The sequence below is a fragment of the Pleurodeles waltl genome, chromosome 4_1 (assembly GCF_031143425.1).
Source record: "Pleurodeles waltl isolate 20211129_DDA chromosome 4_1, aPleWal1.hap1.20221129, whole genome shotgun sequence".
NCBI classification, from domain to species: Eukaryota; Metazoa; Chordata; class Amphibia; order Caudata; family Salamandridae; genus Pleurodeles; species Pleurodeles waltl.
Genome location: NC_090442.1, coordinates 597528097 through 597542351, shown reverse-complemented (window position 1 = coordinate 597542351; position 14255 = coordinate 597528097). Strand labels below are relative to the sequence as shown.

The 14255-nt window shown below is 44.0% G+C and overlaps 1 protein-coding gene across 1 annotated transcript in view; it reads right to left on the bottom strand.

Moving 5' to 3' along the window:
- The window catches only part of STAB2 (stabilin 2), an 805158-nt gene that overhangs the window by 729243 nt on the left and 61660 nt on the right, over positions 1–14255 (bottom strand). Inside the window, 1 exon segment of the mRNA XM_069228991.1 lies at positions 4580–4675. Coding sequence (XP_069085092.1) covers positions 4580–4675 — 96 coding nt within the window.

Below are 14255 nucleotides of genomic sequence, written 5' to 3'. Positions count from 1 at the left end.
TGCAATTTGCCTGTTGGGTAACACCAATGTGGCAATGTCAACGGAGAGACGGAGAACCATTCTAATGCGCATTGACCCGAAACTTAATGAACTAGCGTCCTTCGAATCTAGTCCTGTGGCTCAAGGTCTCCTCTTCGGAGGTACTTTTGTGAAGGATTTGGCAAAGTTTGCAACCACATATAATACCTTGGACAAAGCCCACTTGTCTTTGAAGAAGGTTTTTCGCAACACCCTTTTTAAGAGGGCCGGACGATTCAGGGCCCGTTCGTCAGGCCGAGGTTTTTATCAGGGCTCCCCAAGAGAAAATTTCAATTGCACATGTGGCAATTGGCAAGGCCAGTCAACTGACCAAACCTTCTATACCTCACATCCCCGTGGAGGACGGCAGAGATTCCGCAGAGGCTATGGCAGAGGCCAGCAACGAAACTCCCAGGAATCAGGTTTCTCAGGTGAGCATTTTGCCATATTCAGAGGTGATATTGGTGGTAAGGATTCAGCATTTTGTCAACAATTGGATGCAACTGACCCAGGACCCCTGGGTTCTAGAATCCATCCAAGGGTAGAAACTGGAATTTTACAGTTCCCCAGTTCAGGATTCTCTTCCTCAGGACCTGTATTTTTCCCTGCTCGATCAGGATCTCATAACTCAGGAGATTGCCGGACTGCTCCTAAAGGATGCTACATGCCGATCCAGTCCTCATCCCAAGGGTTTTGTGAGACCCATATTCTTGGTCAGCAAACATGGAGGGGGCTCCCGCTTAGTGCTCAATCTCAAATAGTTCAACTCTTGGATAGTTTAGAGACACTTCAAAATGGAGGGTATCCACCTTCTCAGAGACTTGCTTCTAGAAGGCGACTGGATGGTCTATTTGCACCTAAAAGACGCTTATCTGTCAGTTCCTATTTTTGCTCCCCACTGGCACTTCCTGCAATTCTTTTGGCAGGGGCAACGTTACAAATACAAGGTCCTCACTTTGGGCCTCTCGTCAGCCCAATGGTGCTTCACCAAACTGATGAGGCCGGTCATGGAGGCACTTCGTGCCAAAGGCGTTCGGTTGATTGTTTACCTCAACAATCTCATTCTGCTGGCCCAGTATCCTCTTACGGTTATGCAGCACCTGTCTTGGACAGTTCATCTGTTGCAATCTCTGGGATTTGTAATCAATCAACCGAAGTCAAGTCTAGTCCCGTCTCAACAGATGGAATTCTTGGGGTTCCAGATAGACTCTGTATTGTCCCAGTTGTTTCTCCCCCACCAAAAGATACAGAACATCAGGAGGGAGTTGAGGTCTGCTTTACAAGCCCAGACAATATCATTGAGATCAGTGGCTCGGATTGTAGATCTTTTGGCCTCATCTTTCCAGGCGGCGATTTTCCCGGGTCCCCTTCATTACAGGGCTCTCCAGGCCTGAAGATCCTACACCTGCAGAAGGGACTAGCCTATGCAGACCAGATTCAGCTTTCTTAGGAAGCCAGGTTGGAGATGAACTGGTGGTTGAATCACATGGAAGCCTGGAATGGCAGGGTGATTTTTGGCAGCGCCCCGGATGTTATTCTGGAATCCAATTCCCGCAGGTGGGGCTGGGGGGCCAGGTGCGGTCCCCACTCCACGGGGGATAGTTGGTCGGAGTCGGAACTTCAACTCCATATCAACTGCCTGGAGCTGCTGACCAGCTCCTTTGCGATCAGGAGCCTGTCCCCTCTTAGGAGCGATTGTTGCATTCTGTTGCGAATGGACAATGTCTCAGCGGTACGTTATGTCAAACAGGTTGGGGGGGGGCAAGGTCTCGGATGCCAGCTGAGATATCCAAGGATCTATGTCATTATTGTCTTTGGCATCTGATCGCGCTCATCGCGGAATATCTGCCAGGGGCCACGAATTCAGTAGCAGACCGGTACTCCCGTCATCTTCGGGATTTCAGCGATTGGAGGTTGCATCCTCGGACCTTTGCTCAAATCAATCGGCTTTGGGGTCTATGTTCAGTGGATCTGTTTGCCTCTTGGCTCAATCGTCAGATCCCTGTATTTTTCAGTTGGTGCCCGGATCCGGAAGCGTTAGCGATGGATGCGTTTTTGCAGGATTAGTCATCACTCAAGGGGTATGCATTTCCATCTTTCAGCATGATCCCCAGGCTTCTCTCTCAAATCAGTCATCAGAGGGTGGACCTGGTGTTGGTGACACCTCTGTGGAGGGCTCAACCGTGGTTCCCTTTGATTCTGGAGATGTCATTCGATTCTCCTCTCCTGATTCCTCACTGTCGGAACCTGTTGCTGGACCCAGCAGGCCTTCCACATCCTCTGATTCTCTCGGAACAACTGCATTTAGTGACATGGAGGGTTGCAGGGGTAGATGGAAAATGCCAGGCCTTTCGTCAGCAGCTTCCGCGTTCATCGACCAGGCTTGGTCCGATAGTACACACAAGCGATATGCTTCGGCATGGCGGAAATGGGTTAATTGGTGTAGTGAAAGGGACTTGGATCCCCTCAAGCGGATGTCAGTTTCATAATAATTTTTTTATCCTCGTTAGCTGAGTCTGGGTTAACCTATAGATCGGTTAATAATTTCAGATCTGCTGACTTCAGCAGGTCATATCCCATTCAATTGCAAACAGGTGGGTGAGGATCCTTTGGTGTGCAAGTTGCTCAGAGGCATTTGTTTTGCCACGCCTCCTCAACCAAAATATACTTCCCTTTGGGATGTTGATGTGGTACTTCGATTTTTGAGATCTTCGCCTGATAATAAATATCTGCCATGCAAACAGTTTGTCGAACAAATTAACCATGTTATTATGTCTGATTTCATGTAAACGGGTATCAGACGTGAGAACCTTATACCTCAAGGGTAGATCTTTTTCTCCGGAGGGAGTATCTTTTTCCGTGTCAAGAAGAACAAAGACAAATACGAGAGTAATTTCTTATCTGTGTTTCCCGCAGGACTATAAGCTCTGTGTGGTACAATGTCTTAAAGCCTATAAACCACAGGGGCAACTTCTTATCGCTTTACAAAAACCATTTAAACCAGTTTCCTCTGCCACTCTGGTAAGGTGGATGCATTGGTTACTTTCTGAGGCAGGTATTAATGATTCCGTGTTTGGAGCTCATTCGGCAAGAGGCACTATGGCTTCAAAATCTTTTTCATTGGGTTCTAGTTTGAATGAGATCATGAAGGCAGCGGATTGGTCTTCTAAATCTACGTTTAAATCCTTTTATTACAAACCAATTGTGGATATAGCGTCAGTGGTGATTGCACAGCTTTGAACAAGCATAATCGCTGCCGCCGGTCCTGACATAGAATCAAAAGTTTTCTAGCTTTCGCATCAAGAATTTTCAATTCTATTAAGGACACAGAGGTGAGGATTAACCCACCCAAAGGAGATGTGTACCTACATTGTAAAGTCTAAGTATTACATTTCAGGTTTTTTGGAAAATTTCAAGTGTTTAATTTAGCCCCTCCTGTTATGGCATTTACGTATGTATTTCTTTTGGGGAATAGTTCTTATGGTTTTTTCTTTCATTTTTAGGAAATGATCAGAAGCAAACTTGAAGTTCGCTGGTTGATCGTCTGGGAGTTGTTTTTCCTTCAAAATCCTTGGATTAGAGTTGTGGTTTCAGGATCTAAGAGAGAATCTGGATAGTCTGATTTTGGACTTTGTGTTAAGGATAACTAGAGGTTGGGAATGTTCCTGCAGGTTCCAGATTGAGACTTTGTTTGTTGTGTTGCAAAGAAAGAGGACGAGTGTTCATGTCATGGGGGTTTTATATGTGAGATACTCTATGGTTGGTCTTGTGATCAATTTCTGGGAAATAAAGGTTTTTATTGGCTGCTATAGAAAATAAAGCATAGAAAGAGAAGCATAATCCTAGCCTCCGTGTCCTTAACAGAATTGAAAATTCTTGACTCGAAAGCTAGAACATTTTTAATGGTCGCTCACATGGACTGCAATGTCAGGTCTGACGTTGGCAGTAGAAGAATACACAAGGATAGAGCAAAAATCTATTAAATAAGAAGAATAGGAATGAGACAGATGATAAAGGCATCCAATCAAAAGCAAGAGGCTGGCACAAAGACCACCTAAAAAAGTGCAGTTTTGATTATTTATCATATTTGCATGTTCTCCGTGTGTGCTGTTATGGCCCTAGCAGTCGAAATAAAGCTATTTTGATGAGGAATACACAACAAAAAATAGGTTTCTGTCTGTAGCCAAGACCTAAAAAGGGCTTGCTGATGGCAAAGAGTTACATTTTTTCAGTGTCAAATATATATTTTCATTAGTGAGCTTACGCAATCCTTTCAGACTTAGTTTTTTTATTTCTCTTTTAACCATTGTTGATTTTCAAAAGGAGTGCCCTGAATGGGTCTCAGCCAACTGTCAATTTCTGCAAAATTCAATAAACAGGTTGGTGGGTGAAATATGGTTCTTACCATATTTATTTCAGCTTTTTCTAGATCTATATTATGAATATCGGGTTCTCCCATAAAATAAGAAGGATGAGTAGAAATAATAAGATATGTGTGTTAAATGCACCTGATTAGAATTCTTTATTCACATTCTGTACTTAGTTTTCATGGGGTACTTACGCTCATCACATTTAGAGCCGCTGTATCCAGAGAAACAGTCACAAGCGCCATCTCCATGTATGCCATTATTACAAGTTCCGTGGATACAGTCACAAACTGAAAACAGAAGAGAATTCTTTGTAAAGCATTATATTAGAATATTTGCTAATTTGTTCATTTTCTTTGGCCCTTATAATTTATAATCCCTTATGATGCGAGGTCAAATTCACACAGTTGCATCTTTGAAAATTCACAATATGTTGAAGTGTGCGCTGGAGATTAATATTAATGCTTTGTTTACCTGTTTTACAGCTGTCTGAGATTAAGTCAAGCATTCCTCGGTTCAACTCCCTAAGTGGAATAGGTTGCCTAAGCATGAGTCCCATTTTCAATGTGCATAATGATAGAGCTGTGTGCACCTTACTCATGATGCCAAATATGCAAAAGCCAATCTTGCAATGTTTCTTTTCCAATTAAGGGGGACCTGAGAGGCATTTCGGGCTGCACTGTTCCTATTGAAGCAAAAGGGTGATTCTGTAGTGGCACAGTGGGCAAAATAATATCTAATAGTTGAGAGTAATTTAAGAGTTCGATCCAACACCTTTTTGTTTTCATCCTTTGTACAAAACAACCATGATATGTGGTCAATTGAGTCCCAACAGAAGTAGCAGAGGATACACCACTGGGAAAAGGCAGTATACAGCTCGGCCTGGAGAAAGTTTGAAATATGCCTAGTAATTCACATAATTTCAGGAATTTCGCTTTACGTTTAATACACAATGTGGAGTAGTGGTGTCATTTTCATGACTATGAGCAGTTCATGAAAATGACATCACTACTCCACATTGTGTAATTATGCAGTTTGCAGCAAAATGTTAGAACAGGAAAAACGCAAATGATGAGAATGCATGTGGTGGTTCTTGCATTACTTTTTTTCATAAAATGCATCCAGAATGGGTCCGAGGACACGTTTTGTGCTAAAATATAGTGCTAAATGACAAATTTGCATTATGTGTAATTATATAAAGGCAAATTTCATGAATTTTTTCATAGCCCAATATACAACCAGCTATAATATGTGCTCTGGGGCATCACCAGAGGAGTGTCAACGGAGCAACCCATAAGAATGGGCATTATACAACCATCCATGGTATATGGTCTGAGGTGTCCCCTGAGAGTAGAAAGGAACAATCCAGAGGGACTAACATTATACAAAATACTTAGGGTAACTGTATGAAGCTGGCTCTTTTTATGGTATAGTAAAATGAGGTATACCATGCAAATAGTCCAGGGGGTCCTAGCAATCCCAAGGTGCACTTTTATGGGTAGTGTGGTCGAGTAGCCTTAGGCTTATCAGAGAGGAGTGTTAGACATCTGTAAATACACACACAGTCAATAATTGAGGCACACAACTCAGTAAGGATATCCACACCAATTTATAAAAAATAACAAGTATCGTTACATATACATATATACCAGTTAAGTACGTTTTACAAGAGAAATACTTTCAGGTTTTAAAAGTCAGCAGTGCATTTTTCAGAGGCGGCAATGTTATCCTGTGGAGGAAACACTAATACTGCATTCTGGTATAGTACAGCGATTTACAGGACAAATCTCCTGGACTTAAGGTAAGTATGGGGTGAGGTCCAAGGCAGCACCAACAGGTCACCTAAGGCGGCACTGAGTTGGCCGGGTGCAGAGATGCAATACACCGTAGGGTATCCAATGTTATTCAGTGGGGAACGGTTCTGTTAAAAAGAGGCTGCAGATTTGGACTGGGAGGCCAGTCAGGCTGAACCAGCAAGTGGGCTCAGCTCTCACGATGCTCCAAGATGTAGGGACACCTTAGGTCCTCTCCTCCATGGGCCAGGAGTGACTGGTGTAGAGGTATCTGGAGGCATAGGATTTTCGTTACTGGGAGCACTTGTGGTCGAGAAGGCTTGCAAACAGAGGCTGCAGGTGGCGTCGGTAAGTCCACATTAGGCAAATCCAAGCTGGGAGTTGTCTCAAGAGATCCGGGGGACCACACTGGCACCATTGGTCCACTTCAGCGTCAGCTAAGTGGGAGGAGTACAGTGGTGCTTTCTGGTGTCTGGCTTTGGCGGTCGGGAGTCCTCTCAGCTCTTTTGGGGTGCCTGCAGGATGCAGGGAAGCAGCTCTGCTGCCCTACAGGAGTTCTTGGGTCTTTGTTGAAGGCAGGCAGTCCTCCCAGGCTTTTGGAGGCACAACAGCTTGCAGGAGGAGACAACTTTGGCTCAATTCATCAGGAACAGCAGGGTTGGTGCCAAGTCAGTTGTTTCTTCCTCAGTCTTTGCTTTCGCTGCTCTTGAGTGCCCTTCTTCTTCTTAGATCAGTATGAATCTAATTTCCTGGTGCCAGGGGCTCCCCTAAATACTGATTTTAGAGGTGCTAGGGGAGTGTAGGGTAGTAGCCAATGGGCTACTTACCCCTGGGGTCACTATGCCCCCTATATGACACTTCCTCTGGGAATAACCCTGTCCCAAAGTTTCTAGTTGTGCCATCACCAAGATGACAGACTTTGACATTTTTTGTCCACATTAGGCAGCTCACCTTAGACACGCCTTCCTGGCTACTAATTTTCCCACCTGTCCAGGGGCCAAATTGGCCCAGAGGCAAGGGGGTCGGCATCTCCCTTCTGAGGGATACCAGATTTTTAAACCAAGGGCTGTGGGCCTCTTTAAAGCCCCCTGCCTAGGAATGCAGATCTGCAGGTTATCCTGTTTGGAGTGGTGTGTTAACATCCCTGCTAGAGCAGGCTTTGTGTCTGACCGCCTGAGAGTGGAGGCTCTCAACCTTGGGGGTCAGAAACCTGTCTGTTGGGGGCAGGCTAGTTAAAACTAGTTCGTCAGCCCACCAGCAGTTGCTAGGTTTTCAGTGGGCACCTCTAAGGTGCCCTCTCGGTGCATGTATTAATACATCCATCACTAGAATCAATGAGGGTTTATTAATACGAGATGTTTGATACCAAACATCCCTATTTTCAGTGAAGTCATCATGTAGCTTGGGAGCTCATACTGACGAGTGTCCAGCACATGTATTTAAAATGGCTTCCCTATTCACTTACTGAATCGACAAAGACATATCAGGGGCATATTTGCTCATGCAGATATGCCCTCACCTGTAATATAATACACCCTGCCCTAGGGCTGTAAGGCCTGCTTAGGGATGACTTAAAAGTATTACAGACAGTGTTAGGGGACACAGCACACAAGTGTGTGCCATGTCGCGTTTTCACTTTTTGAAGTACCTTGTCACGCAGCCTGCAGTGGCAGTCTGAGTTTGTTACTGGGTCCCTCAGAGTGGCACAAGCTGTGCTGCAGCTCTTGGGGCATCCTCTGTAGTACCCCTGCCCTAGGTACCACAGGCAGCATTTAATAGAGACCTACAGAGGAGCTAAAGGACCTGGGCACTTGGGGATCAAGTGACCAGGTGTCTTGTTTTGGGGAAGGAACACTGGCACTGGGGAACTGCTTAGCAAGAACCCAGTGCACTTCAGTCAAAGTTGCATCAAAAACCAGGCAAAAAGTGGGGACTTCTATAACCAGAACCCAGTTTCCTACAGTAACCACCTAACTCTAGGTTATTACGGACACTGTTTCCAGTCCTAAACCTTTTGCCTACAATTAATTGTTTTTAGGTGTCCTTGTCTAATTAGTTGAATTTAAGCAAAACAAGACCAACACCCAGCCCAGGACTGGAAACAGTGTCTGTAATAACCTGGGGAAGGTAACCACTTTAAACATGCTATAGGGTGTTATGAATCCACTCAGGATTGCCATATGAGCAATCCACAGGAACAGGAATTATAACCCAGCCATGCTATATTCTCGGAGGAGTCCACCCAGGAGGAGCAGGGAAGCAACCAAAGAGCAAGACATCACAATTATCTGGGTCTGTAGGGACTCATAAGTGTGAATATAGCACAACTATAGGTTATCACCTGCATGCTTGATTTGGCACTATAGAGCACATCTTTTCAACCCACGACCTGGACACTAACGCTGTAGATTTCTGGGTATTTGAGTTCCAGGAGGACCAGGGGCTAAGGAGAATGCCCCTTATCATCTCCTTTCTTGATTCAGCGGTTTAAAGTGCATCTTTTTTAACCTGCAGCATGGGGCACTAACATAGAAGATTTCAGTGACTTTGAGTCCTAAGAGCACCAGGGGCTGAGGAGGAGACCGCGTATCACCTGCTTGCTTGATCAAGCACTTTAAAGTGCATCTTTTAAACCCACGCAGGCACTGGGGTATGACATTGTTACCCAGCCTGCTTGGAAACAACTGAAATTATAGGGAGCAAGTGGGGTACATGGTCATTTATCTTTTGAGCAACACTTTTTCACAAGTTGTGCTCTGTGAGCAAGAGACCCACTCCTGAATTTTGTAGTGGTATACTGGGGTAAGACGCTGCCCCCCAGCTTGAATGAAGACCATAAAAAAAACACTGGGATGTGTGTGGGGTGGACCTTTCTTTGTGATTTGTGAATTAAGTTAATTCCTCCCTGCATCCTGTCTCCCACATCTTGTGGTTTCCTGTTGGGGTGGGTCTTGATTCCTCAGTTTGTTTGATCCCGAGGGAAGGTCGAGGTTTGTTTGTGAGAACCTTTAGCCCCACAAACTCCCCACGAACAGTAACCAGGGCTTCTTTGTCTAGTGTTTGAACTGAATTTTGTCCTTATTTTTGTTCTGCTCCCCCAACGGTCTCTTGCGGGTTTGGTTAGGTTTGCAACTCTCTATGTTTGCACCCAAATGGCTGATTTTTAAATGTCTTCTAAGGTGAGGACAAGGTGCATAAAAGGCTCTTACACTTTTGCACCTAGGCCTCACCTTTATATCTGTTTTTTAACTCGCAATACTTAGTTTCTCTTTTTTATGCATTCTTGTAGCATTTGTTCTTTTCAATTAATGTCCTTGAGCATATACTCAAGAAATGAGCTACAATCCAGGGAAGGCTGTGTTTCTTCTTAGGTCTGTATCACGGAGTCAAAATGGGCAAGAGAAAAGCTGAAGAGGGTTCTTTCGGGACCCGCAAGTCAAAAAACCCTTCTAAGCATTCTGCTGAGAACTGTACCCTTAAAGAGATTGACACCAAGACAGATGAGATAATTAGTTAGGGCAAACCGCAGAAGGGTGTCCCTTAGATTACCCATTTCTTCAATAAGGCTGACAAAAGTACTCAATTAACGACTCCCACCAGGAGTGCACCTTCTTCATCCCTTAACTCTAAACCTGAACCTGGACCAGTTCCTATTATTCTAATCCCTGCAGATAATCAGGGTTCTGCACTTCCTAGTTCCCCCAATTGCATGCAGCAATAGATCTGCAGTGCTCCAAGACCTAGATGCCGATCAAGCCACAGACCCGCCCCCAATTCTCAGGACCTAGCCACAATCTTGCTCTCCTCATTTTGCACCATCTATCAGCCCAGACATTATTTGATACCAAGTTCATGCTGAAAGAGAAGCTAGCTAACTTAAACTCATTGATCTCAAGACTATTACCCACAGACCAGGAAAAACTTCCTAGGGATGCAAAGACAGGGATGCTGTTGTGCTCCTAGAGAGGCCTAGAATCCGAGATCTCGACTGTCTACCCCTGCAACTTGTTCATTTCAGCCAACAAAAACTTCTGAACCAGCTCCTATTATTTTATTACACACCTAGGCTGCCAGTTGGATATCATTTTGGCAAGAGAGGGAGGGCTTCCCGCTCCCCAAAGCCTTTAGGTCTCATAGTGAAACATCTTTGTGGAGTCATAAGCCTTCTTCCCTGTCCAATATGGGTGCAATACTAATACCAGTCAGGAATTCTGCTGCAAAGCCATTCTTTTTTAGTTTATCCCTTCAGTCATTTTCCTCAAAGCAAAAGTGACATCCACTCCAGCAAAACCATGTGGGCTCAAAGGCCTTTATGATTAATGTGCCCAAGTTTGATTCTGGGTTATTTGAAGACAGCGATTCACTTATTAACAAAGTTATCTCTTGGATCAGAACCCAAAGTGGGCATTATTCACTCAAACATTGTGAAGGCTTATAGGATATCGACAAGTAATTCGCCCTTGGACTGCATATGTTTGTTCCTTGCCAGCGAACCCCTATTTAAGGGCTTGATTAGTATGGATTCTGGGTCTGTAGCTCAATCAGGACCCTCTATTTCACTCATACTTAACATCAGAAATAAGGCCTGGTTGGACTTCCAACCATGCTCTTCTTCTTTCAGGAACCCTAATCCACCACAGGTAGCAGATATGCCTCTTGTCGAAACAAGTATCCATGTCCGCTCCTTTAGCCATACCGCAACCTTTAACTGTTAATGAATACCCCACCATTTGCCAGTATTTCCTTTGATTCTTTTCTTAAATTCTAATTGTGCTCTCAATGAGACAGACCAACTACTTCCAACTAAATCTTCCACCAACCATCGAGCCGTCCCCTTACCATCTCTTACAAGACCACTCTCCAATTCTTTTTATAAAAAGTCAACATCCGACCCTCAGCCTTTGAATGCTGAGACATGTATATTATCTTGAAATGTAGCTGGGATCGCCGACAAAATCATGGACCCTGCTTGGAACACCTTTAAGGACTGCTTTCATATAATCTTAATCCAGGAATCCCAGACTGTTTCTCCGCTTCATAGATTAGGCAGTGGCATAACAAAACTTGAGGGGGGAGCCTGCACAGTACATGGAGGGCTTTCTGTTCAGGCTCACTCAGGAGCTCTCAGGCCTGGGTACTGTGCTGAGGGGGCCCACTGGAGCTTGGAGGGGCCCCCCGTACCGCAGGAGCTGCGGAGGCCTTTGTTACACCACTGAGACCAGGGTATATTTATTTTGGTAATAATGCTATACCATCTCCAAAAGGTAGACCCTCAGATGGCTTGCTAATCTGGCTCAAAATATCTCTTAGATGACAAGCTATCCAACCTTTTATGTTGACAGCAGACATCCTAGGACTAAATCTCCCTGTAAAAGGAGCTATATTATTATCTTGAAAAACCACAATTGCTCAGCCCCCAAAAACAAGGAGTCTACGACTCTTGCTATTGTGGACATTTTTCTTTCCTTGTGCTCTTGTTCCAAGCTCCCGATCTTAGTGGGTGGCTTTAATACCACCTACAAACCCATTGAACTTGTTACTTCTATGACGAAAATGAAGACGAATATCTTTGTATTCCATCTGCGGAGGCAAACTCTTTAAAAGCTTGGTCTGCAGCAGCTTTACAGCTTGCCTCTCTGACACCTTCCTTTGCCCATAGGGCTTGTAATTGAAGAAGTGAGTCTGATAAATCTAGAGCCTTTACATTTAAAGGGGCTAACAAGGAATCACGCATTGATTATTGAATCATTGACATTAGACTTTGGCACGATTTAAGCAACTTTAAGATCCTTCTTAGAAATGACAGTGATCACAACACCCAAGAATTAACATTATCAAGGGATTTCTTTTGTGATCTCTCAGCACCCCAAATACAGCTTTTACCCTCTTCATCCATTTCCATTAACAGAAGGGACATCAAGTGGCCTACTATAGCAAACAACCCGGAAATGCTGGCTGAAATTAACATCCTCGTTTGGCCCAGTTTGCTATTGTGAAACACTGCCCTAACAAGTGGATGTTAAATAACCATTTCTCCTTTTTGAGTCTCTAAAAGATCTCTTCTCAAGGCCACATACATCACGTTACAGTAAACCTCTTAAATCCACCATCTTGGTATGATCAAGATTGTCATAGGGCCAAGGAGCGTCTCTTGAGGGAGATTAAATAACATAACCTACTTGCTGTTCATGCCGCTCGCCAATTTTACAAACAGATCCTTAAAGACAAACAATGTAAATGGGACAAAACAATCTGTCAGCATCTGCTAGACCCTGCTCAGGGTAGGCAACCGGCAATGTTCTGGCTGATTATTTCACACATTCAAGCAGTGGGAGAAGTGCACTTGAATTACACAATAATAACAAGATTGTTATACATATTACAACATTGCAAACAAACAGTGTGCAGTGCTGAAACAAGTCCTGCCTCAGCTCATGAAAAAAGACTAGAACAATGGCGTGTACTAGGCTCAGCATGCACAGCTTATGCCCTAGGGCTTCAAAGTGAACAAAATCAATCAAAACTATATCAAATAACTGAAGAATGAACAAACAATACGATAAAAGTTGAAGCAAAAAATGTAGTTGTTCAGAAGAATTAAACTGCTTGTAGGTCAGTTGTATTGTACAAGTGTTTCATCATACTTGTAAGCGACGTGAAACATAAATTTTTAGCTTGAAGAAATGTTCATGATTGTAAAACAAAACCTAATGCATTTTGGGTGAAAGTACCCTTCATCACACCAACATTTAACACGACAAGCCAACTTCTACCAGTCATCTTCTCATTATTCCTGTGTGTAAGAAGCTGTTAAACCTGGCATCTTTTGGCGTGGGTTGCCCAGACTTTTTGCTTTCTGACCTCCAGTTTTGACTGAGTGCTGAACTTGTTTACTGGCTTTAGGACTCTGTGCACTTTTTCACTGCTGACCAATGCTAAAGTGTACGATCTCTGTTTCTAAAATGTCTCTCCATGATTGGCATGTTTTATTTGCTGGTACATCCCTAGTAAAATGCACTGTGTGTGCCCGGTGCCTGTATATCAAATGCTTCTAGTGGGCCTGCAGCACTGACTGTGCCACCCACTACAGTGGCCTTTCAAATGTCTCAGGCCTGCCACTGCAGAGCCTATGTGTGCAGTTTTAAACTGCCATTTCAACCTGGCAAGTGTACACACTTGCAAGGCCCAAACCGTCTTTTTTGTGATGTGTAATTCACCCCTGAGGTAGGCCCTGATTAGTCCCAAGGGCAGGGTGCAGTGTAGTTAAAAAATTGGACATGTACTTTTAAGGTTAACATGTCCAGATAGTAAAAAAAAACTCTTCAATTTGTTTTTCACTATTGCAAGAACTATTTCTCCCATAAGCTAACATTGGGGTTATTTTAAAAAATCTTTTAAGAGTACGATCCAATTGGGAGACAATAGAAAAATGGAGTTGCAATTTAAAAACACATCTTTTGGTAAAGTTGGTTTTTAAACTGCAGGTCTAAAAATGTCACTTTTAGAAAGTTGGCATTTTCTTACTTTAGACAGTCTCTGAATACACATCTGGGTTTAGGAGACAGCTGAACTTGAGCATTCTCTCTAGACAGCCACAACACAGGAAGGGTTGGGTGTGACAGGGGATACATCTGCATTCATCTGCATAATGATAGTCTTCCTGGGCAAGGAGAGAGAGAGGTAGTTCACTCTTACATCTGAATAGGTTGTGTCCTGCCTTCACACAAAGGGTTGATATACCCCCTACTGGTAGTCTGGAGCTAGGGCTGGGTTGAAAGAGATCCTTGTCCACTTCACAGAGTTCCTTTGAAGTCTCCCCCTACATAAAAGGCCTTTTTGGGCACAAGTCCTGGACCTCTGACACCATATACTCAGAACACTTCTGGACTGAGGACATTCTGCCAGGAAGAAGGACTGGCTGTGCTGCCAGGAGGAGCTGCCACTTTGCTGTTTTCTTTGCTGTGTTGATCTGCTGCCTGCTGCTTCTTGCCTGGGAGTGAGAGGACTGAACTTAACTCTCTAAATCCTACAACCTAAAGTTTCTCCAAGGGTTTGACTCAGCTTGCCTCCTGTTTCT